We start from the raw sequence: 27,543 nt of genomic DNA, 5'->3' as shown, positions 1-27,543 counted from the left end.
CGCAGGGGCACTGGGCGGGAGGGCAGGGCCTGGTTTAGCTAGATGAGATTACAGGCGAGACTGCTGACTTTGTCCTCTCCTCCCCACAAGACCCGGAAGGGAGGAAGGGGTGGAACCGAACGCTCCCTCCTCCACCTCTTCCTTCTCCTCCAGCAGCCACCAGGGACCCCGAGATCTACCAGCCCAGGATCCCCACAGCCAGGTAGGATGAAGGCAGAGGGGACAGCACGGTGGGCGCAGGGTCGCGAGTGGGTGCTAGGCCGCCATCTGCAGGTTCCTCAAACCCTTTCCCACGGACACTCAGATCGGCAATCCAACTCCTGACCCCCAGCCCAGCCCTGTGATCCTGGATGCTCGCTCAGTCCCTAGTAACCCCCCAGATCCCCAGATCTTCTAACTCCCAGGTCTCCTCCAGCCCCAACAGCGAACCCAGAGCTGAGAGTCAGCAGAGACTGGAGGAGGGGCCCCCTGTGCCACAAGAGACTGTAAATTCTGCCAAGGAGAGAAGGCCAGGGAAGAAAAGAGAGGCCTATTTACACCCCATCCACCCACAAACCCAGCCATCCACTCACCCACCCCTCCACCAATCCTGGTTTCTGCTGTTCTGGGGATATCACACAGAGTCTTAGGCATGCTGGATGAGTGCTCTACCCACCAAGCACACCTTCTCCCTCTCCCTCTCTCTCCCCCTCAAACAACCACCCCCCTTCTCTCCCCTTTCCTCTTCCCTCTCTCTTAAAAATAATTACTTTTATTTTTGTGTCATTTGTGTTATTTATTTGTAGCTTGAGACAGGGTGTATCACTATGCAGACCAGGCTGGCCTGGAACTCACCTAAGCTGACCCTGATCTCTTGGGCTCAAGAAATCCTCCTGGTGTTAGGCAGTGGTGGCACACACTTTTGATCCCAGCACTCAGGAGGCAGAAGAGGGTGGATCTCTGAGTTTGAGGCCAGCCTGGTCTACAGAGCAAGGTCCAGGACAGCCTGGGCTGCACAGAGAAACCCTGTCTTGAAAAACAAAAAACACAAACAAACAAGAGAGAAAGAAATCCTTCTGTCTTAGTTTTTCAAGTATAACTTGGACAAGAGATAGCTGCCACCCTTACATGGTGGAGGCAGGAGAATCAGAAGTTTAAGGTTATGCTTGGCTACATAGTGCCAAGCCCAACCCTGTCTCAACAAAAAACCAAGCAAGTAAAACACAACCACTGTGTGCCCTGCTCTATTTTGTCTGTTTACTACTTAACTTTGTCAATAAACATTTCTCTCTCCTGTCTGTGTCTCTTTCTCCACTCCTCTCTCTGCTGCTTCTCTCCTCTTGGCCGGGAGCTGAACACAGGGCGTCATGTATGACCGACAAGCACTCTGTCAACTCAGCTGCATCTCCAGACCTCAGTATGCACATATTAGGCCTTGGCTGTGTACCAGGCACTGTCCTGTTCATGTTGTTCTTTATTTTTTTTAATTAATTAATTTATTTATTATATGTAAGTACTGTCGCTGTCTTCAGACACCCCATAAGAGGGCATCAGATCCCATTACAGATGGTTGTGAGCCACCATGTGGTTGCTGGGATTTGAACTCATGACCTCCGGAAGAGCAGTCAGTGCTCTTAACCGCTGAGCCATCTCACCAGCCCCTCATGTTGTTCAAGACAGGCTCACTACATAGCCCTGGCTGTCCTGGGAACTCACTCTGTAGACTAGGGAGTCCTCAACTCAGGAGATCCTCCAGCCTGCTGAGTGCACTACCAGGCCCATCGGTTTGTTTTTATTTCACTTTGTTCTGTTCTCCTTCCACCACATGGGTCTCAAGCACTGAACTCAGATCTTCAGGCATGGCAGCCTCAAGCACCCTTATCCACCGAGCCATCTTGCTGATCCTCATTGAGCATTTATTATGCACCTACTGTGTATCAGGCACTCTAGATACAGGAACTAGACGGTGGTAGCAGGGCCTTGCCCCTGTGCGGTCTTCAGATTGGTCAGGTAGGACATGGTAATTATTCAACAACATTAAGGAAACTTTTGTGTGAGATTATGAAGAGTTGAGAGATGACTCTAGCAGGTGATGAGTGCGTGCAGGTGTTGAGAGTCGCCCACTGGGGAGGCCAGTGGGCGACTGCACTGAGGTTTTGTTTCCAGAGGGGTGCTACTGCTGTCTGAGGGATAGCTGTACAAAGGTCCTGAGGTAGGACAGTACATTTCAGTCACAGCGCAGTAAGGACAAAGGAAGAAAGGGACAGTCGAGGCCTGGTAGACTCTCTGCGGCGCTGTAGCCTCTGGTGCCCCTGACCCCACAGTGTCCTCCCCACAGCACACAAAGGGTTCCCATGAACATAGATGAAAGCTTCCTCCCTGTGACCTCTGCCCACAGCCTCCCTGCAGCCCACCGGGTCCTGGCTGCCTTGACCATCCCTGCCCTGCCGCTCTCTGCTCCGGCTTCTTCACTACTCCAGCTTGCCAGGGTCCTCCTGCTCTACATGAGGCGGAGCCCTGTGTCCCAGGGCCTCTGCACTGAGTGCCCTCTGAGGGAGCTCTCTGGACTAGCTCACCTTCAGGGGCTCAGCTCAGTGATGCCCCCTAAGGCGTCCTCCACCCCAGGTTCATTCCCTCCAGGGCACTTTTATTTCTTGGCATGACCTTAGGTGGTGGTTCTCATTTCCTGTTGCTCTGACTGATGGCCGAACTTGTGTACCCCACTCCATCAGCAGCGTCTCCCCCAACAGTGGGCAGACACAGTGTGTGGGAACTCTTCAGACTATGAGACTGCACAGGTGTGGGGTGAGAAGGCTGGACACGAGTATGGAAGGAGAGCATCCTGAAAGTGGGTAATTTTGGTGTGGTGAAGTCAGGACCGGGGCTTAGTTGCTAGGACCTTTGTATGAGCTGTGCCCGTCACTCGGGCTTCTCTGTTTTTTGTGTCCTCTGAGTCCTTGGGAATCTATAAACACAAGCTTTAATCCTCGGAGTTCCTGTCCCTTTCAGGCTTAGCCCTGCTGCAGCATGGATGGAGCTGACCCACTGTGAACATCACCCATGTCTCTCTGGCCCAGGGTTATATTTTTGTTTGTCTCTACTGTCACTGCCTCTGCCTGCATTGCCACACCTGGCTGTCCCCACTTCCCAGCAGCCACAGAGAGGACAATGCCACCCCCCCCCCCAGCTCTCTCCTTCCTGGTCTGCCATCTGCTGTTATAGCTCCTGCCTGTGACCGTGGCTCCACCAATGGTTGTAAGGCCCTTCCTTCTGCCTACCTGGTTCCCTTGACCTTGGCTCTGAGCCTGGCCCACCTCTGCTGCTCAAAGTCAGGTCTTGGAAGGCTTTAGGTCATCTGTGCACAAAGTCTGTGAGTTAGCTGACTGCCATTTTCTATAGAGGCATTGTGGGACCTTCAAGTGCTAGAAACTTCCCTGGCCTTCGCCCACTCCATGCCAGGGCTCTCTGGTCATAGCAGCCACACCTGTCCCTGCCTGAGTGGAGCAGGTATCGACCCCTATCGCAGCCTGGCTGTGGAGGTAGGAGAGGTGTCAGGGGCCCTGGGATTGACAGGTGCTCTCAGGTCTTCTCAGCTGTGAACAGGGAGCTGGGAATAAGTGATTGTCATCTGAGGATTACTGTAAGTGTCCTGCAGTCATTAAGAACGTTATACCAGTTCATGCATCCACTCACCACTTGTTCAGAGCAGTCACTTCTCACCACACCTTGTTTATGCGGTGCTGGGCATGAAACCTGGCATCTCACGAGTGCTCAGCCAGCACTCTACCCACTGAACCAGCCCTCCTGCTGATTTGGAGACATCTCCGTACATATCCCTGGCTGGCCTGGACCCTGCCTCTGCCTCCCGTGCTGGGGTGAAGTGGGTGCACCATCGTGTTTAGAAAGTGCTGATGAACTCCCACCCCTGCAGGTCTGTGCTGTCGCCCTACAGCATCTTTGCAGCAGGGGACAAGGCTGTTGGTTCGGAACATGTCTCTACCCACCCCACCCTCTGTGGCTCGAGGCTTCATCCTCCCCCATCCATGGCTAACCCAGGTCCGTCACTCCATGGCGTCTTTGGCATTCTAGGTGCCTTGGAAAGGGACAGGCTGGCCTGCCTGAAACACAAGCTGAGGAGTCTGCATCCAGGCAGTCAGGAGTCAAAGCTTCTCCACGCCATGGTACTCCTGGCTCTGGGCCAGGACACGGAGGCCAGGGTCTCTCTGGAGTCCTTGAAGGTGAACACAGTAGCGCAGCTGATAGCCCAACGGTGGGCAGACATGGACAGCATAGCAGGCCCTGAGGAACCTCCAGATTTGTCCTGGACTGTGGCTCGCCTGTACCACCTGCTGGCTGAGGAGAACCTGTGTCCGGCCTCCACAAGGGACATGGCTTACCAGGTGGCCCTCCGTGACCTTGCCTCCCAGGGTGACCACCAGCTGGGCCAACTCCAGAATGAGGCCTGGGATAGGTGCAGTTCAGACGTCAAGGGGGACCCCAGTGGCTTCCAGCCACTCCGTTCTCATCAGGGTTCCCTGCAGCCACCTTCAGCATCCCCTGCAGTGACCAGAAGCCAGCCTCGTCCCATTGACACATCAGACTGGAGTTGGGGACATACGCTCCATTCCACCAGCAGCACTGCCTCACTGGCCAGCCACCTAGAGATCAGCCAGTCACCTACGCGTCCCTTTCTCTCTTCACACCATGGAACCCACGGGCCCAGCAAGCTATGTGACACACCACTGGACACTCAGGAGCCTCAGCTTGTCCCTGAAGTCGGCCAAGAACCTGAGGAAATGAGCTGGCCGCCATCAGTGGAGGCCAGTGTCTCCTTGGGGTTACCACAAGAAATTAGGGTCCCAGAGGTGTCTCCAGAGGTGGCTTTGCCTGTCCTCCCTGACTCCCCGGCTGCTCCAGACACAAGTGGCCACTGTCCCATCGAATGCACGGAGGTGTCCACAGACTCCAGGTCTCCCCTGCCATCCACCACACAAAGTGTTGGGAAGCAGTGGTCTATCACAAGTCAGAGGTCACCTCAAGTTCCTGTAGATGACTCTCTACAGAACACCCCGTCATCCAGCCCTCCTGCCCAGCCGCCATCCCCACAAGCCTCTCCTATGCTGCCTCCTCCCCCTCCGTCCTCTGCTTCCTCCCCGAGCAGCTGCCCTGCTCCCCCAACCTCCACATCACCTGTTTTGGACCACTCGGAAACATCTGATCAGAAATTCTATAACTTTGTGGTCATCCATGCCAGGGCTGATGAACAGGTAGCCTTACGTATTCGGGAGAAGCTGGAGACCCTTGGGATACCTGATGGGGCCACCTTCTGTGAGGAATTCCAGGTGCCTGGGCGTGGTGAGCTGCACTGTCTCCAAGATGCCATTGACCACTCGGGGTTCACAATCCTGCTCCTGACTGCCAGCTTTGATTGTCGCCTGAGCCTGCATCAAGTCAATCATGCTCTCATGAACAGCCTCACACAGTCTGGAAGGCAGGACTGTGTGATCCCCCTCCTCCCACTTGAGTGCTCCCAGGCCCAGCTCAGCCCGGATACAACCAGACTGCTCCAGAGCATTGTGTGGCTGGATGAACACTCCCCAATCTTTGCCAGAAAGGTGGCAAACACCTTCAAAACACAGAAGCTCCAGGCACAGCGGGTACGCTGGAAGAAAGAGCAGGAGGCCAGAACCCTCAAGGAGCAGAGCATACAGCTAGAGGCTGAGCGGCAAAAGTTGGCCGCCATATCTGCTGCCTACTCAGCGTATGTCCATAGCTACAGGGCCTGGCAAGCAGAGATGAACAGACTTGGGGTGGCCTTTGGGAAGGACTTGTCACTGGGTGCTCCAATACCCTTCCCCAGCTGGCCAGGATGTCCACAGCCAATACCTTCCCATCCTCAGGGTGGTACTCCAGTTTCCCCCTATTCCACGCAGACTCCATCCTTCCCGCAGCATCCAGACTCTTCTCCACAGTCCCAATCCTTTCCATCAGCCTCTTCCCCAGGCCCACAGACTCCAGGACCTCAGCCCCTCATTATTCACCATGCCCAGATGGTTCAGCTGGGAGTCAACAACCACATGTGGGGCCACACAGGGGCCCAGTCATCTGATGACAAGACTGAGTGCTTGGAGAAATCCTGCATGGGCCCTCTGACCGACCAGGGGGAACCCTTTCTTTGAGACTCCAGAGTGACTAGGTTGGACCCCACCTACAGTGGCAAGATTGGACTTCACCTGGGTTCTTAAAGTGACAATGGAGGAAAGGAACCTCGCCTGGGCCCCCAGAGTAGCCAGAGGACTTAGTCTGGGCCCCCACAGTGGCCATTAGTTGGACTCAGCTTGAGACCCCAGAGGCAGGGAAGACCACACCTGTAAACCAGGGCCTGGGAAACATGCAGAACCCCCATTAGAACAGACTCTGTGGGACTCCAACCTGCATCCTCTATGTGAACAGAGGACGATGAGGCCACAGGCTCCTCTGAGGTGCCCGCAGCGCGGCCACGTAACCTTCATTCACTGTGGCACATGCTGTTCATAGGGTCTCTCTGGGGAGGAAGTGGTGCTGAGGCACACAGGGAGGGTCCTGTTTTTATAATAAAGTTATTGACAGCTGAGTCATAAGCCAGCGTCCCCACACTCCATCACCCTCAGAGAACAAGCAGGACACGCTAACTCAGCCATGACCGGAATAGAAGACAAGCCAGCTCAGTCCTTGGGAGGAAGGAACCGGAAATTATGTAGATATACTCATCCCATTGGCCAGTTCAGTTACGTGGCCTTCTGTTGCAAGGAACTCTAGGAAATGTAGTCTTTGGGGCAGGGACCGGCAGCCATACCTCAGGAAGTCTTCTAACGGCAAGAAGGGAAGAGAAAAAGAAACTGAGGAGTTGCTGCCAGTTTTGATTGCTTTGTGCATTTACTTATGTAGTGCATACACGCCAGGGCATATGTGGAGGTCAGAAGACAATTTGTGACCGCTGGTAGTCTTCCACCATGCTGATTCCCCTCCCCAAGACAAAACAAAACATTTTTTCTTTTCACATTTATTCTAGCAGATTTTGCTACAAAGGGGTGTGAGCATATGGTGAAGTTAAGCCAAGGCTGTGTGACCTTGCATATTCTACTCTCAACATATTTATTGATTTTATTCTTTTTTATTTTTTAACAGATTTACTATTTTTATTTATGGGTGTGTGTGTGAGGTTGTGCGAGTTTATGTACACCTAGTCAGCTCCCCTGGAGCTGGAGTTACAGACTGTTGTGCACCCCTTAATGTGGGTGCTGGGATCTGAACCAGAGCAGTAAGTGCTCTCTCTCTTTTTTAAGATTTTATTTATTTACTTATGTTATTATATATGTGTATATATACATATATGTGTGTAGATGTTTTTATGTATGTGTGCATACCAGAAGAGGGCATCAGATCCCATAGAAGTACTGTTATCAAGCAGTGGTTCTCAACCTATGAGTCCCGATCTCCCTGGGGGTCGACTGACCTTTTCACAGGATCACCTAACAGATATTGGGTTTCTGCCAGTGGACAGCAGTAGGGCCTCTGCAGGTTTTCCTTGCAGGAAACAAAATTATTCCTGGATGGAAACCATATAACCAGATCTTAGACATCTTCAACAACTTGGACTCTGATATCCTTCTGGTTAAAACAGTGGTTCCTGGGCTGGAGAGATGGCTCAGTGGTTAAGAGTACCCTCTGCTCTTCCAGTGGTCCTGAGTTCAACCACAATCTGTAATGAGATCTGATGCCCTCTTCTGGCGACAGTGTACTCACATACATAAAATCTTAAAAAAAAAAAAAAAAAAGTGGGGGGGGGGCCTGGAGAGATGGCACAGTCAGTTAAGAGCACTGACTGTTTTTGTTGGTTTTTCGAGACAGGGTTTCTCTGTGTAGCCCTGGCTGTCCTGGAACTCACTCTGTAGACCAGGATAGCCTCAAACTCAGAAATCCACCTGCCTCTGCCTCCCAAGTGCTGGGATTAAAGGCGTGCAGCACCACGCCCAGCGCACTGACTGTTCTTTCAGAGGTCCTGAGTTCAAGTTCCAGCAACCATACAGTGGCTCACAACCATCTATAATGGAATCTGATGCCCTCTTCTGGTGTGTCTGAAGACAGTGACAGTGTACAGTATATAAATAAAATCTTTAAAAAAAAACAATGTCTCTCAACCTGTGGGTCAAGACTATTTTGTGTGTGTGTCATATATTAGATATCTTGCATATCAGATCTATTTTCACTATAATTCATAACAGTAACAATACTGCAGCTATGAAGTAGCAACAATAGTTTTATGGCTGGGGGGGTGTCATCACACCATGAGGGCTGGATTAAAGGCCCCAGCATCAGGAAGGTGCTGGGAACTGAACTCAGTGCGCCTCAGCGCTGAGTCAGCAACCCAGCTCCCGATGCATTCATTTCTTATTTCATTTATTTGGTTTTCTTCGAGAAAAATGTCTCTACACAGTCCTGGATGAGCAGGGCCGTGGTGGTGCACACCTTTAAGCCCAGCACTTGTGAGGCAGAGGCAGGTGAATGAGTTTAAGGGCCAACCTGGTCCATGATAGCCAGGGTTCACAAGGAAAAGAAATCCTATTTTTTAAAAAATGAGTGAATGAATGAATGAAAGAAAAATAATTTTTATAGCCCTGAAACTCTCTGTGTAGCCCAGGCTGGCCTTCAACTCACAGAGATCCACCTGCCTCTGCCTCCTGAGTGCTGGGATTAAGTGTGGGCCACCACACCAGCTTATTTGCTGGTTTTTGATGCAGCGTGTCTTTTACTGCAGACTGTCCCTGAACTCAACGTGTAGCCAGAAATGACCTTGAACTTCTGATCCTTCTCTTGTCTCTAGCTCACAAATGCTGGGTTTATGTGGGACTCAGCACTTGCAATACTGGGGTTCATGCAGGCTAGGCATCTCTTTCCTCACTGATCCCTCGTCCCATTCCTGGGATTTTAATGTGCCCATACATGTCACCCTCCAAACAAACCTCTGTGACATGTGGACTCATTTTACAAATGGGGAAACTAAGGTCCAACGCTGAATCCCGGCCCTCAACGTTACTTTAGTTAGAACTGAAGAGTGCGATGCAGCCAGACTTCCAACAGCCAGAGACTGTGTGCTCATCCCATAAACACCAAGGCTGCGGACTGTTCTAGGCAGAAGCGGCAGGAAGGGATGAGTCACTTGGCCCACTTGTTATTTTAGTCTCTGAGTCAGACCTGTCAAAGCTCTTCTGTGCATGGCTGACCTAAAGTGAAACCCCAGCCTCACAGTTCTGCAAGTCCTTGGGGGCAGGGATGAAAATGAAGTTCTCTACAGTGTGAGAAGGTCCAGGTCTCTGGGATGTAGTGAGTGGGAGGGTGCTGGGCTCTTAGCTGTGGGTGTTCTGGGATGGAGACTTCTCCATCCCAGTGTAAAAGGAGACATCGGTAAAGGAAGCAAGGGGACTTTGTGTATAAGTGTGTCTGTGTGTGGTGAGGGACAGCACAGCTCAAGCAAAGGCCCTGGGGCTGGACACAGGCTGGATGTTAAGGGAGCCGTGGTGGGAAGAGGAAAGATGGGTTGAGCACAGCCTATAATTCATTTCCACTGGATTTGGGGCCTGAGAGATGACTCATCTGGTTAAAGGGTTAGGCACTCGCCATGGAGTCTCATGACACGAGTTTGCTCAGCAGGACCCACATGGTGGAAGGGGAGACTCGACTCCTGCAAGCTGTCCTCTGACCTCCACACAGTTGCACATGCACACACCCACAACAAACCAGGAAATATAGGGCTGGAGAGATGGTTCAGTGGGTAAAAGCTTCCAGAGGTCCTGAGTTAAATTTCCAGTAACCACATGATGGCTCACAACCCTCTGTAATGGGATCCGATGCCCTCTTCTGCCACGCAGACATTCAGGAAGACAGAACACTCATACATAAATAAATCTTAAAAAAAAAAAAAAAAAACAAGCAAACAAGAAATGTAATTTAATCATTCTGGCTCTTGGGAGGCATAAAAAAAGATAAAAAATTCAAGGCCAACCTCATGTACTTAACAAGTCTGAGGCTAGTTTGGGCTGTGGGGATACCCTGTCTCAAGTCAAAAGACAAATTTTTTCTTTTTTTCCAGAGCTGAGGACTGAACCCAGGGCCTTGTGCTTGCTAGGCAAGTGCTCTACCACTGGGCTAAATCCCCAATCCATGACTTTTTCAATACATTTTCACTTTATAAACGTAATTGTACCATAGGCAAGTGCTCTACTTCTGAGCCACAGCTCCAATCCTACATGAATTCTTAATGAGCCATTATTTAGCATCTACTGTGTGCAGACCTGTGCCAGGCACAGAGAAGCCAACAGGGTTGGTGGAGTGACTAAAGGAAGCTTGTGGAAGGAGGAGCCTGTGAGGGGCTGGAACCATGGCTCGACATTGTCTGCACCCCAGTCTGATGTTCCCCTGTGGCAGTCTCAGCTAGGAGTCACTAGCCAGCTAGAAATTCAGAAGGTTGTCTCTACTCCAACCTTTTCTGGGGAATGGGAGGACACAGGGTCTCACTATGTAGCCCCAGCTGTCCTGTAACTCACTAAATATATAGCAGGCTAGCCTTTACCTCCTCTGGAGTATTGGATTTCATGTTGGATGTTCTAAAGGGCTTTTAATTTTACAAATGTTCTCTTCAAGCCCAGAGTCACATTATACAAGAGTCACACAGCACATGTGTGGCTGGCTTTTGACTGGGGCAGAACTTGTGTCACTGTGTTTTTAAGATTTGTGCGTGAGTATGTGTGTGAAGGTCAGTCCTCTCCTTCCACTGGGTCCTGGAGATCAAACTCAGGTGGTGAGGCCTGGCAGCTTTGGGTGTGTGTCTCAACATAGGCAGTAAAGGGGTCTCTGAGTTTGTAGATGGCTAGGATAAGCAAATGAGCAGAGTCCAAGGTTACCCTGGCCTGGCTCCAGCCAGCCCCATGTACCTTCTTCAGGGAACTCAAAGGAGGAACTTGTGCCACTTGCCAGGGCTCTCCCTGCTTCTGCCCATACTGAGTAGAACTTTCCGGAAGTTCCGAGGGTTCCTACAGGTTCAGTTACAGAAACGATTTCTATATAGCCCTGGTGAAGTCCCCACACCCCACTCCACAGCAGGAAGTGCACTGCTGAAGGCAGCTGTGACCCTGTACAGAGGACTGGCTCCCTCCCCTCCTCCTCGTCACTCTGCAGCAGCCTTTCAGCCAGCTTCCTCCTTGCTTAGGTGTGTCTTTGGACTTTTGAGACTAGCCAGTGGCTGGAAAGCTCCCCCTAGATTCTTCCCCGTTTCCCCTTTAAACTTCCTCATGATTTTGCTCAAATCCAAGCTCTTGGAACTGGAGAGGCAGTGGTTAGAGTCCCAGCTCCTCCTGCAGAGGACCTATATTCAGTTCTAAGCTCACTCACAACCATCTGTAACTCCAGTTCCAGGGCATCCAAGACCCTCTTCTGGCACCTGTGATGGCCAGACACACTTGCAGGCAAAATACCCATAAAAGTATGTGTGTATTTCATCCCCCACCCACAAGTTTCTCTGTAGGGGGTTTTCTGGGCTAAAAACCTATTACACTGGTTCTGGGAAGATGATTTGCTGGGTAAAGTGCTTGCTGCACAAGAGGACTTATGTGTGAATATGAATAAGACAACTGTTGTCTGCCTGTGATCCCAGTGCTGAGGAGGCAGAGGCAGGAGGAGGATCCAGGGGTTCCTGGCCAGCTTGTCTACAGGGTCAATGAGACTGGCTCAAAACCAACCATGACCACTAGAGGGCTTGAGGCAGCGAAGACTTGCACAACCTGAACTGAGCTCAGTCCCAGGTAACCACATGCTGGAAGAACACCAGCTCTCTAGAATTGCCCTCTGAGCTAAACACACATACACACACAAGTGCAAATCCCAACAAACCATCAGGAAGCCAAGGAAGCTCCTGACACGCTGATGAGCCCTGGCTTCCTAACATGTGCACACATATGCCTGCACACATGATTTCTCACCCAGGGCCCTGGCACAGGCTAGACAAGAGCTGTGTACCACTGAGGCGCATCTCGGTCCTGAATCTCACCTCAGGCCAGGAGCTCATGCTGGACTCATCAGTGCTTGGGAGGCCAGCGCAAACAATTCTGCTCAGAGTGTGCCTCAATAAAAACCTTTCAAGTTAAAAACTAAAATTTATGCCAGGCCAGCCTGTGAGACATTTTCCAAAATGAAAGCAGAACCCCCGCACCTCCCAAACAGAAGAACAACGGAGCTCCGTATGCTCCATCATTCAGCACCCACAATAAACATGCTGACTTTCAATTGATGTTCAACTTGGATTTCAGGTCATCTTGGACCCTGTTTCCTTCCTGCTAGCTGGTGAGTCTTGTTTGTTCTGTCATCCACCCATGATGGACTCAAGTGTGTTCAGCACCTACTGTATGCCAAAGATGCCATCTGTGCTTCCTGCTTCTACCTTTGTGAGTTCAGGGCTCTACTCACCTGAGGTGGGGATGCTGAACCGGTGGGCATCCGAGTTCACCTGGGGCAGCTCCTAGAGGGGCATCCTGGAAGACGGAGAGCACAGCCTGGGAAGTAAGTGTGGAAGCCAGTGTGTCTATAGCATGGAGGGGGGAGCACACACTAGGTCAATGGGCTGATCTCAGCTGTCAGACATGAAACCCTGGACTCTACTCTCAGTTGATCAAGATTCAAAGTCAACCTCAGCTACAGCTACACAGTGACTTTGAGTTCAACCTTCAACCCGGGCTACATGTTGAGGGGTGTGAGAAGTGCTGAGGGATGCCAAGGTAGCGCTGCAGTAAACAGACTTTTCAGGAGGCAGCATGGGCAGCAGCCCGAGCTCATGAGCTCCCTGCCTGTGAGGATTTCAGTCCTGGGACAAAGATAGCAACAGCTGTCATTCAGTTAGCATTCCCAGGGGCCTGATGCTCCCTCCGCATCTTGCAGGCAGGAAAACTGAGGCAGAGAAGGTGGAGTCAATCTCCAAGATCATAAGGTGAGATTGAATGTCACTGTTATGCCTGGAGCTGGTGCCCAAAGAGGGTAGTCTCCTGCCAGATGCCAGGGTGGGGCTTTTATTTTTAGCCTGTCCTGTGGCCCAGGCCCTTAAGCAGTCCTGGGTGTCAGCCAGACTCGTAGGGAAATGAAAGGGGTTTTCTTCTCCCTGAAGACTTAGGTCCGCCATTCCTGCCCCAGGAGCTCTCAGACCCTTCACCAGAAGTGAGCTGGTCACGGCCCACTTTTTAGGCTGGAATGCTGGCCAGACCCATGTCCACTACTTGGTGGCTTTCAGACTCTGACTTTTGTGGTCTCATCCATCTCTGACGGTGAGCCAGCCTCACTCATCCTAGTCATCTGCTAATACTGAGGTTTTCTATAAACAAACTTTACTGTGGGCTTGGGGTAGACCCCAGGGCTCCCATGCTCACCAATGCTTACTGTCGACTACATCCCAGGCCTGAAATCAACTTCTGGGGGGGAACCTCTAGAAATGGCAATGAATGTACCCCCGAGGACACCCTAACACCACTGACTTGTAGACATGAACATGGTCAGTTTTATAAACTGAGCATGTTGTCACACGTGGTGATCCCAGCCAGAGGGCAGGAGCTCAAGACCAGCTTGGGCGATGTGAAGCTTTGCCTATAAAGACTAAAAGCAAAGGGCTGGTAGGATGGCTCAGTGGTTAACCCAAGTGTGAGTCCCAGCACCCACATCAGGTGGCCCACATCGACGTAACTCCAGCTCCAGGTAAATGGACCTCTGTGACCTCCGCAGGCCCTGCACTCATATGCACACACTCCCACCACATTCACATTGTTTTGGGTCAAGACAGGGCTTGTCCTGGCTGTCCTGGAACTCTCTGTAGACCAGGCTAGCCTAGAACTCAGAGATCGTCTGCCTCTGCCTGAGTGCTGGGATTAAATGCGTGCACCACACCTGGCCACACATACATAATTTTAAAAGCAAGCAATTGGCTGAGAGGGAGGTACCCCGGGGAAGCAGTGTGTAATCTGCCAAGGCTTCTGCAGGTCAGGGTCAATCAAACTCAGTTGGTGTTGCTTGTTTTTGTCCACCTGCCTCTGGGTTCTGGGACTAAGCGTGTGTGACAGAGCGCACATCTGGTTCCAGCTTGCTTCTTGATAGGCTCTAACAAGTTGTGAGGGCTGAGGGTGGGGAGCCCCCCCAGAGTGTATCTCAGATGTGCAGAACCAGGTCCACCTTCTCCTCTGCAGGCCAGACTCTGACCCACACCTGCTGTGCTGTCTTTCTTCCTCCTGGGCCCTCTGTACATTTGGCTGCGTGCCAAGTGAGACGGTTCTGTGCTGGGCTATGTTTAACTTGGGGTCAGGACACTCCCTACTTAGAAACACCAGACCATGGTGCAGCCATATGGCACCACAGGAACAAGCTGTGCCACTGTCCTATTCACATGAATAGAGACCAGAGAACCAGCCAAAGCTGGGCAGGGGCACGTCTCCCAACCCGCTCCCAGTCTATCTGCCTACTTGCTATGGTGGAGTGTTCAGGGGTTGAAGTCCCACAGGTGGCAAGCACTTACCACTGAGCCATCTCCCCTGCACTAATCTTTTTTTTTTTTTTTTTGGGGGGGGGGGGGAGTCTTAAGTAGTTATGCCTATCCTAGAACTATGTAGACCATGCTGTTCCCCCTTGGAAAAACCTGGCTGGAGGCAGCCTCTGGGACCTGCTGGATCAACCCTCCCAGAAGAATGTCCATCAAAGCCAGGCCCCAGGTTGCATTTCCTAATTCTGACATCATGAAGAACATGGGGCCCAAATAATTGTTCTTAAATTTGAGGTTGGAGGTCAGTGGTTATAGAAGGACCCATGAGATAGATGTATGTTCAGGGTTCTGAGGTAGGGGACTGCATCTGGACACGTCAGCTGCTGAGACAGAGGGTTTGAGTCTGCCATTTTCTCATGTGCTCTGTGTCCCTAGGCACACCATTAGTGTAACCTCTCTGAACCTGCTCCACCTGAGATACCAAATGGTATTGGCTCATCAGACGGCAGCTGCTATGAACCAGGTGGTACATTTGAGCAGTGGGGTGCGATAGGGGCTCAATCAATGTTCACTAGTGCCGTACCTCATAGGGGATGGTTTTGAGAGGGTAGGGGTCTTCAAAGTAGTCTTATCATGTTCCCCCAGGCTAGCCTTGAACTTCCTCTCTACTCCAGTGGCCTCCAACTATGATCCTCCTGCCATGCAATGTTTGACAAGCGCTCACCAGGCTCCCCACTCTACCTAGCCACATCAAATAACAGCTAGGCAGACGTCTTCACATGCCTGCATTTTAATTCATAAATACCAGTGCCAAGACTCACAGGGGTTCATGTTTGACCTGAGCTTTGGCAGGGTGGAGCAGTGAGGCCCTGCCCAGTTAAGGCCTAAAGCTTATTTATACAGAGAACCTACCTAGCACTGCAATCACACACTGATGTCCTCAAGGGACAGCTTACATGGCTGAGGGAGGGACTGGCCCCTCTACAGGTGACTTCCTACCCTTGTAGTTGGCTTCCACAGGCTGGGCATGAGTACCTCCTGCCTTGACCTGATCCAGGGTGAACCACTCACCACAAATGATGGGGTCCAGAGCTGGTGGAGTAAGAGGCAGCTGTTCAGTAACTTTTTGTGGTGCTGGGGCTACACTCAGGGCCCCATGGCAGCCAAGCTGGAACTACATGGGTCCATCGCTGCCCTGCTGGCAGCTCCTACCTTCCCCTATCTTGGTCAGAAGTCCATTCCCAGAAGTTATTGGGATACCGGGGACCCCTCAATACAAGGGGGTGGGGGGTCAGGTCTTCGGAGATGAAGGTAACAGGACAAGTGTGGCACAGATGTGAACCTGGTGGCCATAGCATCTGCCAGGCAGTTCCAGCTGCAGCCCAAGGTTGGAAACTTGTGTCTGTCCATCCAGAGGGTGAGACAGGAGGCACTGGTGTCTGCCTGGCTGTGACTCATGCAACTGGCTCTGGGCCTTCTTGGGGAATAGTCCTCTCTCTAACCAGCCCAGAAATGAGGAGGCTTCCCAGGACCCTGGTCACAGATCTGCATTCACACACAGTTCATGCTGCTCTCAGCTGTGGCCACTGCAAAATACTGGCAACTCCCAACTAAGTCATAACTAAGTCCAACAAACAGAAACCAGTGAAAAAAGACAGAGAAAAACCCTCACACTGTGGGCTCCAGGCTGTTGCTCATTTGCTTAGTAAAGGACAAACCAACTGCAAACATCTAGGTGGCCGGTGCCCACTGAGGAAGCAGCCAGTGTTTGCTCACTGCAGGACTCTGCGACAAGTGGGCTGGGGACCGGGTGACAGTGCAGAGGCCTCCCAGACCCAGAGAGATGCATGCCACTGCCACTGGAGAGGCTTGGGCAGCGGTTTTTTTTTTTTGCATTTCCACAAAGAAAGACCGTCTTCCTACCATGTGACCCTGAAGGCTTCTAGAATCAACAGCTGGACTCACTCCAGCAGGCCAAGGGGACTGGATGCTTCTGCTGGAGAAGTAAGGCCCAAGTGTGTACTAGTGGCTGGGTCAGGCTCAATGCAACTGGATGAAGGCCTCCAGCTCCTCTGGGATGAAGCCCTTATAAGGGACCTTGTTCCTGTCCAGGGCACGGGCAGCTAGGCACTGCAGTGTCACGTAATTGAAGGGCTGCACGGTGCTCTTGGCCAACAGCTTCGAGTCCAGCAGCTCATAGGCAGTCTTCTTGAAGGCATTGGTGGCATCCATGTGGGCCCCAGCTTCGATGAGGGCATCCATGATGGCTGGGCAATTGTTCTGGGCGGCAATGTGCAGTGGGGTGTTGTTGTCGAAATCCCTGCTGTCAGGGTCTGCTCCACAGTCCAACAGTACCTTGACCACCTGCAGCGACGGGAAGACGCCCACACGGTACCGGCCCACGTTGGTGGTCTCCTTGTCCACTGCCATGTGCAGTGGGGTGAAGCCGTTCTTGCCACGAGGGGCACACTTGAGCAGGCGGTAGACTGTCTGGTGCTTGAGGTGTTCCTGGCTGGGGGTGCACTCTACCTTCTCCAGTAGATACAGAAGGTGGAGGATGATGGCGATGGCTTTGGTGAACTGTGCAGAGTCACCAGGTTCCTTGGGCATCTGCAGAGCCCGCTCCACTTCCCGAACCCCTTTGCTGAGCACACCCATGAGGTCGGCGAAGCCAAGCTGCATGCCCAGGTTGCCCTTAGCAGAGCGGTCCTGCAGCACGTAGGAGAAGAGCTCTGCAAATGACAGAAAACTGCTGGCGGTCATGGGGCTCAGGGGCTCCAGGTTGCTCTGTTGCATGTCCAAGGCATACTTCCACAGACGGATACAGCGCTCGAAGTTTCCGGAGTCCGCATAGACAGCACCCCGGTACCTTATGTAATATGAAGTGTCAGGATGCGAGGGGCCCAAGATCCTTTCCCGGATCAGGAGCGCCTGCATGCGCATCTCATCAGGATCTGTGATGAGGGCTTCCAACTCTTGGGGCGTGGTCACCTCCCTGGAATAGTCATAGGCCAGAACCAGTTGCTGGGGCTCTGGCTTAGGGAGGTAGTCCCCATCTTGGTGTCGGAGTTCCATCGCTCTTCTCCAGTGCTTCAGGGCTCCAAGCAGATCCCTTTTCTTATCCACATAGGTGGCACCCAGCAGCTCCAAAGCTTCCACAGCTGCTTCCCGGCTGGTGGGGCAGCAGCTTTCATAAGGTTCTGCCTCCTCTGGGGTCGAACAGGGGTTTCCTGCCACCTGGGAAAAGCCTTCTCCGGGAAGCTCTGTCCCTGAGACCTGCTCGTGGCTGGGCTGTTCCTGGATGAGGTACTCCACGATGTTGGTGTGCCCAGTGACACTGGCGGCCAGCAGTGGGGTCATGCCATAGCCGTCACGCTCCATGCGCGCGTGGCAGCCCAGCAGCAACTGTAGGATCTCCAGGCTGCCAGATTCTGCACAGTCGTGCAGGGCGGTGTTGCCCTTGGCGCTGCGCCGGTTCACCTGTGCGCCGCGCTCCAAAAGGTAGCGCGCGATCTCGCGGTGGCCCTTGTAACAGGAGATCATAAGGCACGTGTGGCCGTGGCGATTGGCTACCTCCAGGTCCGCCTTGTGCTCGCCCACCAGGTAGCGCACCACATCCAGGTGGCCGTCGAAGCAGGCGGCGCGCAGAGGCGTGGAGTTAGTGCGCGTAGTGCGGTTGACCGAGGCGCCTCGGCGCAGAAGGCTACGCACCACGGACAGGTGACCCGCTGCCGATGCTGCCCAGAGCGGTGGCGCGCCCTCGATGGTCTCTCCATCGAAGTGTACGGAGCCGCTCGCCTCCACGCTGGCGCCACAGTGGTCCACCAGGTACTCCACCACGTCCAGGTGTCCACGGCGCGCTGCAATCAGCAGTGGCGTGCCACCGCCGGCCACCTCACCCAGCAGCTCCTCCAGCTCCTCACGCCCGCGGCCGGCCAGCAGCTTCTGCAGCAACAGCAGCTTGCCGTCGTGCGCCGCATTGTACACCGCTGTGTGCAGATCCATGCTGGAAGCCTCCCTGTTGGATCTAGCCGGGCCGCCGATCACCAGAGACAACCTTCACCTTCTCCCGGGCTGTCATCTTAGTGGGTCTCCGGGAGGAATAAAATGGCCGCCGCTAAGGGGCGAGGACAGAGTGTACACAGGCATGCTGGGAAATGGAGTCCTATTAGCTATCACCCGCCGGATGATAATGGAATCAGAAAAGCGGAAAAACTCCATTTCCCGAAAGAGATAGGGAGAAGTGAACTGGAAATGTTGTGATGTACTTCCGGCTTTCGTGACAACGCAGGCAGGAAATGAATGCACCTCTGCCTCCTCTGCGGACTACATTTCCCAGCGGGCACAGAAGGTGACTCGCAGCCAATCCGGTGTGATGTGGAAGGTGCTTCTACGAAGGGCTTGCTGACCAGCAGGGGGCGTGCTCCGGGTGTAAGATCCTGAGCTGGCAGTGCATCTCTACTCGACCTTAACATTTGCAAAAATGTTAGGCAGTCTGGATTTTCATGTTAGCTGCTGCTGCTGCTGCTGCTGCTGCTGCTGCTGCTGCTGCTGCTGCTGCTTCTGCTTCTTCTTCTTCTTCTTCTTCTTCTTCTTCTTCTTCTTCTTCTTCTTCTTTTCTTCTCCTCCTCCTCCTCCTCCTCCTTCTCTCTCCTTCTCCTCCTCCTCCTCCTCCTTCTCTTTCCTCCTCCTTCTCTTTCCTTCTCCTTCTCCTTCTCCTTCTCCTTCTCCTTCTCCTTCTCCTTCTCCTTCTCCTCCTCCTCCTCCTCCTCCTCCTCCTCCTCCTCCTCCTCCTCCTTCTCCTTCTCCTTCTTCTTTAAAGGAACCACATGCAGGGCTGGAAAGATGGCTCAGTGGTTAAGAGCTCTTCCAAAGGACTCGGGTTCAATTCCCAGCATCCACATGGTAGCTCACAACTGTCTGTAATTCCAGTCCAAAGGATCTGACACCCTTACACTAATGCACACAATTTTTTAAAAATGCCACATGCTTTCGCCGCATCCACCAAGGCCAGCAGAGGGCGTTGGGTTTGCAGCTAGAGTTACTGGTGGCATGAGCAGCCCTGTGGGTACGAGTCACTGCTGAAACATTGCTCCAGTTCCTCAAGGTCTTTTTAAAGATTAGTTTGAGGTAGCATTTCATGTAGCTCGGGCTGATGTCAATTTCCAGGACCCACGTGATGGAAGATGAGAACTGATTCCTAAGGGTTGTCCTCTGTCAACCCTTACATACGTGTTCTGTAGCACATGGGCACACACAGAGAATGAGAAAAATAAATGTAGTTTAAAATTGTATTATTGTGTGTGCACAAATGCACAACACAGCACAGGCATAGAGCTCTGAGGACAACCCTTGGGAGTCACCCTCTTCCACCATGTGTGTCCTGGGGTTCGAACTCAGGTAATCAGGCTTGGTAGCAAGCACTTTTGCCTGCCTAACCATCTCACTAGCTGGTTTTCTTTTTTTTCAATATGATTTGTTTTTCTGTGCTCCCTCAGGCCTGCAGGGAGTCAGCTACGAGGAGACACAGTGGGGCTATGCTTGGGGCCACTCCAGCCACTATCTGCATCCTTGTGTCTGTCCATAACTCAGTCTGTCTCTGCTCTCCATAGCGCCTCTTCAGCTGCAGATAGCTGTTTGTCATGCATAGGCACATTCTGGGCTACCTGCCACTGGCACTGCAATGGGTGCGAACAGCCGTAAGCCATCTCTGAACCCCTATCCGTCAACTCTCGTGTAGAGCCCCAGCTGAGCCACTGGCACTAGCAATGCAAGATACTCAGACAGAGTTTCACCAGGGCTGTCCCCCTAGGTACATATCTCCGGTCTGTGGTGATGCTGGTGGGAGGCAGAGGCAGGCAGATCTCTGAGTTTGAGGCCAGCCTGGTCTACAGAGTGAGTTCCAGAAAAGCCAGGGCTACACAGAGAAATCCTGTCTCAAAAAAACAAAACTGTATTCATATATATTTATTATTGTTTATTTATATTGGTTATATACACATATACAAGTATATATTTAATATTTAATATGTATACATTAAAGATTTATTTATTTATTTTATGTATATGAGTATACCATAGCAGACACACCAGAAGAGGGTTTTAGATCTCATTACAGATGGTTGTGAGCCACCATGTGGTTGCTGGGAATTGAACTCAGGACCACTGGAAAAGCAGTCAGTGCTCTTAACCGCTGAGCCGCCTCTCCAGCCCTACTATGTATATTTTTAAACACGCAGGAAGTCGAGCGAGTGGTAGCACAGATGCCAGGGTTGCCAAGGATGGGATGCTCATCCTGTAAACAGTTACTGATGGGGCTTGGAGAAGAAAGGAGTTTAAAAGCCAGGCGGTGGCAGCCGAGCGCAGGCTCCAGGAAGGAAGTGGGAGGCCCATGGACCAATATGCAATTTGTCTCTTCTGGACAATCACAGGCCAATGGCTCCAGTACTGATTGCTTCTCCTGGTGTTGGAGATGGACCCCAGGGCCTCTGCAGATGCTAGGCATGTGCTCTCCACTGAGCCACTTCAACACATTATGTAATTTTTAAAAAGATAATCTTTTAAAAAAGATTGATATATATATCTCAATCAATGCAGGTACCCTTAGAGGCCAGAAGGGGGCACAAGTCTCCTGGAACTGGAGTTACAGTTTAACCACCGTGGGAGTGCTGAAGCCAGGGTTCATCCTCCTCAAGAACAGCGCAATATGCAATTTTAAAACACATCTTTCTCTGTGAGCACACACAGGTACTTGCATTGCAAGGTCAGAGGTTGTCGGAGTTCTGCCCAACCCTCTTCCACCTTAGTTACTGAAGCAGGCTCTCTCAATCAAGTTCAGAGCTGAGAGATATGAGTTGCTCGGCATCCAGTCTCTGCTGGGGTGGCAGGTACATTCCCACAGCCACTCAGAGGCACACTCAGGCAGCCATGATTTCTTAATGAGCCCCCTTCCTGGCCCTCTAAAGGGTCTTTTTTATATTGCTTTCATGTGTGTATGTGTGTGTGTGTATGCGCGCGCGGGCGCACATGTGTGCATGTGTGTGTGTGTGCATGTGCAGGTCTGTGTGTGTGTGCACTGTAGTCAGAAGACAGCTTGGGAGAATCCACTTTCTCTTTCTGCCATGTGGGTCTGCAGGCCCTGGGACCAGTCTTGGATCTCACTGTATAGCTCAAGGTAGCCTCTAACTTCATCCACCTCCTTCTCCATGTAAAGATCCCAGTGCTGAGAGCCAAAGATCCCAGTCAATGGCCTCCTGGCTCCTTCAAATACAGCCGGCTTTAAACACCTTTATGGTTTTCTTTTAGACTGTGTCCATCTCGCCATGGTTCTGTACACCTGTCATCCCATCACTGGGGCACATGAGAGGGATAAAGCAGGAAGATGAGGAAGGGCTTAGCCTGGGCTACAGCAAGACTGTCTGGGTCTGTGAGAGGGCTTTGGGGCCAGCATGGTCTACAGAATAAGTTCTGGGACAGCCAGGGCTACATGAGAAACCCTGTCTTCACCCCACAAAAAACTATGTTGAATCTGGATGGATATACTCCCCCATCTCTCTTTTCTGCTTTTTGTTTTAGACAGGGTCTCACTATGTAGTCCAGGATGGCAAACTCACAGAGAGCCACCTGCCTCTGCCTCTGGAATGCTGGGGTTAAAGGCTATGGCACCAGGACTGCAGATATATTCTCTGCCTTTATTCTGTAGAGGATGCAGTAAAACAGTTCTGGACACATTATTTACTTTGTATCCAGTTCTGAGTCAGAGAGAAAAGGTTGAATTCATGGGATGAGCAGGCTCTGGGGAGAGAAGGTTATAGGCATGGGAAAAGCACTTGCTGTCCAGAGCAGCCAGCGGCAAAAAAGTCACATGTTAACATGTATGGAACATGAGGCCATAGCCAATGCCTGTCATCTCCAGAACTGGGATGGAACTGTCAAGAATGGAAATTACAGGTGGGCTCCATCAGGCCCAGCTCTGTAAGCCATAGGACTTGGTGGACACTGAGTTGGGATGCCTTAGAATGAACTGGGCTGCTCCAACTGTTCCCTAAAAGCCAGAGGTGGGGGCAGCTCCCACAGTGGCAGCAGGAAGCAACAGTCTCAATAATCACAGAAGTTGAAAAGCCCAGAGTCAGTGCCGTAAATTCTATTTACTGGAAAAAAAAAGTTAACAGAGGCTTACTTTCCTCAGAGCCATGCCCCTCAGCCCCTGACTGGGAGTTCTCTGGGCAAGGGCTCGGCTCCTGAGCCACACACTCCTGAATGAAGTAGTTTCTCTGAAGTTCCTTCATCAGGATAGTCCAGGGTCCCACTGTGCTCTGGGCCAGGAAGGGGCACCCACTTACAGGTGTCTCTACCATCTATGGTAAGCACCTCCATGGCCCTCAGGTTCATCTCTCAAGAGACTGGCTGCCAGAAGCACTTTTGGGAGGGGGAGGAAGCTCAGGGAGCCACTTCCCTTCTGCTGCCTGCCTGCCTGTTGCCATGGAAACTAGAACCACTCTGTTCTGAAGGACCCATTAAGGAGCAGGAAATAATCAAGGCTCTCTGGGCAGCTCCCATCCTCCCTGGGGGAGGTGATCTCTGTGGTTGCTGAGCAGGGGGTGGAGGGTGGAGGTGGGGGTGGGGATGTCATTTGACTTCTGAATCTTACCTTCTGTTTCCCAAATAAAATTCCAGGAAACTTACAGCAGATCCCAAGCAGGCAGCAGAGACCTTCTGGGTCCTAGTGTCTGGGTTGTGTTTGAGCCTTCATGGCTGAGACTGACTTGTGGAATCACCACCCCAAGCTCCTGCTCACATGTCTGCATGTCTGTCTCCATGTTTGCTTGGGAAAGTCATAGAGAGACCTTTTCAGTGTTATGCAGTAGACAGGCTTCATGGTGTATCTCATAATCCCATCACCCCAGAAGCTGAGTCCAGGAGAGGCCAGCCTGGGCTACATTGTGAGACTATGTCTCAAGAAACAGAGACCACAATATCAGGGAGCACCAGGCTGTTAGATGTGTGTAAAGCACCCAAGGGTCTTGTAGAACTGGGCCACAAGCTGCATGGGTCCCACTTGCCCCTCTGCCTCCTGGTTCTACTTCCCTGACCTACATGCTTTACCCCTCTGGGTCTCAGCTTCTTAGGTACAAAGCTATGATACAGCCTCTGCCCCTAGGTCTTTAGGTGCCTGAACAAAGAAACTGGAGAGATGGCTCAGCGGTTAGAGCACTGGCTGCTCTTACAGAGGACAGAACCCACATGGCAGCTCATAATTGTAGCAGCTGCAAGAGGTCCTGTGGCTTCTTCTGGCCTTTGTGGGCACTGCACTTATGTGCACAAACACTCCCCAACACCAATATGAAATAAAAATACATATTTTTAAATACAGTGTACTCAAGCAATGAAACGGCACTCGGCCATGAACAAGAGCGAGACAACTGAGGAACTGCTCAGTGAGAGGCCCGGATGCAGAGGTCCTCACACACAGGCAGGGCAGTGGGGAGGCCGGAAGTGACACATGGGCACTGAGGAGGGGGTGGGACTGCAACCTGCAAGGATAAGATAGCACATGGTATCTGCTTATGGGCACTGGGTGTTTTAGGGTGATGGAACATTCAGATGGTTGCAGAACACTGGGAATGTGACTGTGTGTGTGTGTGTGTGTGTGTGTGTGTGTGTGTGTGTGTGAGTGTGGTGGGGGAGTAAGGGAGGCAGAGAGGTGGGGTGGCGATGGTAGCCTGGTTTGGTTTGGCTCCTTGTAATTTGGCTAATTGGGATAAAATGCTGGCCTGTGACCCAGATGTCCTGTGTCACTGTGACCCAGCTCAGAAAGCAAGAACTCTAGGAAGAAAATAACTAGGTGTGGACACACTCAGTCTCCAGCGAGGACCTGCAGCCTGGATCCAGACAGCACTAAGGCCTACTGGGGTGGAGGCTGTGCCTTTTATCCTGGGACTTGGGAAGATGGGGTGGGAGGGTCATGAGTTTCAGGCCAGCCTGGGCAACAGAGTGAAGCCTGAACTCAAAACAAGGAAAGAAGCATTAAAAAAATTAAAAGCTAGGCTAAGACTGTAGCTTTGTGGGTCAAGCACTTATCTGGTGTGCACAAAGCCCTGGGTTCAACCCTCAACACCACACAAGCAAGGCATCCAGCAGGAGAGCTAGGCATCTGTTAAGTGCACATGCCTGTGGTAGCTGACATTGACCATCTGGTGCTCTGTGTCACCTGATTCTGACTGGGTGACCATCCCCATCTCCCCAGAAAGAGAATCTGCTTATTATAGCTTTTTTTCAGCCATAGATTTGGGAGACTGAAGCAGAAGGATCTCTGTGAGTTTGAGTCAGCCTGAACTATGAGTGAGAACCTGTCACAGTAAAACAAACTATCCTTTTCTCTTTTCTCCTTTCTCTTCCTCTCCCTCTTTCTCATTCTCTTCCTCCCCCTCCTCTTCTTCCTACTCAGTCTTCTTCAAGGTTTCTCTATATAGCCTGTCTTGGAACTCACCTTGTAGACCAGGCTGGCCTCAAACTTGGAGATCCTCCTGCCTCTGCCTCCCAAGTGTTGGGATTAATGGCATATTGCCATCACATCTGGCTAAAAAACAATTTAAAAAAATAGCTTGGGGCCAACAAAATGACTCAGTGGGTAAAAGTGGTTGCTGCAAAGGATCCACATCAGGGAAGGAGCTCACCAGTCCCTGCCTGTTGTGCCCTGACCCCTCACAGGTGGGCTCTCAACGGACTCTTAGGGCTGCAGTGTAGTCTCAGCAGGCAGATGCCACACTGGTGCAATAGCGCACCACTCTCAGAAGCTGTCTTGCTTTCCTTAGCCAGCCACCTCTGCTTTTAGTGACATCAATGACTGACATTTCTTCCCATCCTGGGCATGTGGCATCCCATTCCCTATGCCACGTGGCTCGGGGGGGCGGGGGGGATCATAAATCGAGCCCTGCTCAGTGAGCAAGAGAGACAAGAGAAGCTGCAGGGAGTTCTCACTCAAGGCTCTCGGGCATGAGGCCTGCACCCCCTCAGTGGAGCAGGGAGTGTGATAGTCAAGGCCACCACAGCTCAGGGCTGTGACAGACAAATATGAGCCCTATGGCTCCTGGATCTGTGCTGAGGACCTTAAGAAATCCCTTAAGAAATCCCGATGGTCTGAGTACTGTGTAGCCCAGGCCTTCATCTTGTAAGTTTTCTGAGTGTTTGGGAACCCAACAGCTTTGTAGGAGGATGGGAAAGCCAGACATGGCGGCTTGTGTCTTTATTATTAGCACTTAGCAGACCGAGGCAAGAGGATTGCTTTGAGTTCCAGGATACCCTAGGCTAAAGAGTGAGATAATGTTTTAAGTGAGAGAGGGACTAGTGAGATGGCTTAGCCAGTAGAAGGAGCTTGCCACCAAGCTTGATGATGAGTTCAATCCTCAGGACCCATGAGGGGACAGACAAAACTGAATCCCACAAGAAGAGGGACTTGCACATGCACACAGCTGCACATAACACATATGTGCACACTCAGAATGCAAATAAATAAATGTAAACTGAAAGGTGAGTGGTACCTGAGGCCTGAGAGCTAGCACTGGCCTCTGACTTACACACGCATGTGCCTGTGCACACGCATACATGCCAGGTGCCTTTCCCAAACTACAAGGGAAGCTACTAAGACTGAGACTAAGAAGAGCTGTACTCATTCCTCACAAAGCTGATGGGCTTCAGTGGGAGCCAAGGAAAGAATGCTGGCACAGGCTAGACCCCGGTCTAGCTTCACACTTACTCTATGCAAATGTGGAGGGGCCTGCGTCACCATTCTTTACTGGGATTACCTTTTCATGGGCGTGTGTTTCTGTGCACCTTGTTCCAGGTGTTGATGGAAGCCAGGAGGGGGCGTCAGAGCCCTGGAACTGGAGTTACAGGTGTTGTGAGCTGTACGTGCGGGGAGTTAAAGCCAGGTCCTCCAGAGGAGCAGCCAGCACTCTCAGCCACGGATCGTCTCTGCAGTCCCCTTTCTAAGACTCTTGCCATTGTTTGCGTGTGGAAGTGGGAGGGCCGCTCTTCTTGCCATCCAGTATGTGGGTCTCAGATTAAACTCAGGTCATCAGGCTTGGCATCAAATGTCTGTCTACGCACTGGGCCATTTTGCTGTCCCCTATTCCTTTCCTTCTCCTTTTTTGTTTTCGTTTTCTGAGACAGAGTCTTTCTGCGTAACCCTGACTGGCCTGGAACTCCCTCTGGATCTCTGAGTTGGAGACCAGCCTAGTCACAAAGTGAGGTCCAGGACATCCAGAGCTGCACAAAGAAACCTTGTCTCAAAAACAAAACAAAACAAAACAAAACAAAACAAACAAACAAACAAAAAACCAAAAAAAGGAAAGAAAAAAGAAAGAAAGGAAGGAAGAAAAGAAGTGAGAAACTCAGGGCAAATTTCTGAAACAAGATTGTGGACACTTCCTTTCTCTCTCACTCTGTGATGTCAGTGTATCTCCCACTGTGGGATTTGACCCAGACATCACGGGCCCCACTGCATGCCCCCATCCATAAGCACCTCTGGCATTTAGGCATCTGTTAATCTTATTCTCTCAACTTGTTAATGGGCCCACTGAGGCAGGACTCCCAGGAGAGAGAAGATTCTGTTCCTCTGGGTGAAGGAGGAAGACAGGGCCTGCCCTAGCTAATGGGGACTGATGTCTCCTAATTGCCAGTGAATGGCTACCAGCTCTCTCCTGGGGCTTGTTCTTCCATTGGCCCTGAGTATCTAGAAATTGAGTTCTATTCCTCCAGGAGACACCTGCCGGAGCTGCCCTTCAGCCGCTGCCCCATCCTAGAGGGTCACAGTGCTGTGTGCAGTGAACAGATGGGTTCTGTTTACTGCTGCTGCATGGCTGTATATTCTTTGACGCCACTGTGGATTCAACACACATTAACTGAGCACCCTTTGAATGCCATGGGTTGGGCAGGGTACTGGCGAAACACAGTAGCAGGACTGGCATCACAGTCTATTACCCTAGATTATGAAAACGCAGAGACAGGAAGATCCTGAG

The 27,543-nt window shown here is 51.7% G+C and overlaps 2 protein-coding genes across 5 annotated transcripts; one reads left to right on the top strand and one right to left on the bottom strand.

The window, feature by feature from the left end:
- The first annotated feature begins 61 nt into the window (after positions 1 to 61).
- On the top strand, positions 62 to 27,543 carry Ticam1 (TIR domain containing adaptor molecule 1). 4 transcript variants are annotated; one of them, XR_013109580.1, is made up of 3 exons: positions 85 to 202; positions 12,321 to 12,570; positions 26,367 to 27,543. XR_013109580.1 is itself a non-coding variant. In XM_034497052.2 (2 exons), the coding sequence occupies exon 2, from the start codon at positions 4,023 to 4,025 to the stop codon at positions 6,156 to 6,158; it is 2,136 nt and encodes a 711-aa protein (XP_034352943.1). In that variant the 5' UTR covers positions 70 to 202; positions 3,911 to 4,022; the 3' UTR covers positions 6,159 to 6,599. The 4 variants fall into 4 exon arrangements, 2 of the variants coding, with proteins under 2 accessions (XP_034352943.1, XP_076788111.1); XR_013109579.1 differs by lacking the exons at positions 12,321 to 12,570; positions 26,367 to 27,543 and adding an exon at positions 416 to 699 and having other exon boundaries at positions 62 to 202; XM_034497052.2 differs by lacking the exons at positions 12,321 to 12,570; positions 26,367 to 27,543 and adding an exon at positions 3,911 to 6,599 and having other exon boundaries at positions 70 to 202.
- Fem1a (fem-1 homolog A) lies at positions 14,610 to 18,640 on the bottom strand. The gene has a single exon (XM_034498236.2). It carries the CDS (start codon positions 18,527 to 18,529, stop codon positions 16,565 to 16,567), a length of 1,965 nt encoding a protein of 654 aa, XP_034354127.1. The 5' UTR covers positions 18,530 to 18,640; the 3' UTR covers positions 14,610 to 16,564.

The sequence above is a fragment of the Arvicanthis niloticus genome, chromosome 3 (assembly GCF_011762505.2).
Source record: "Arvicanthis niloticus isolate mArvNil1 chromosome 3, mArvNil1.pat.X, whole genome shotgun sequence".
Lineage (NCBI taxonomy): Eukaryota > Metazoa > Chordata > Mammalia > Rodentia > Muridae > Arvicanthis > Arvicanthis niloticus.
The sequence above is the reverse complement of the archived record's forward strand: the minus strand, read 5'-3'. Positions and strand labels throughout refer to the sequence as shown.

Excerpts from the sequence above, each read along its gene's own strand:
- Ticam1 (XM_034497052.2), top strand. The coding sequence starts at position 4,023 with ATGGCTAACCCAGGTCCGTCACTCCATGGCGTCTTTGGCATTCTAGGT.
- Fem1a (XM_034498236.2), bottom strand. The coding sequence starts at position 18,529 with ATGGATCTGCACACAGCGGTGTACAATGCGGCGCACGACGGCAAGCTG.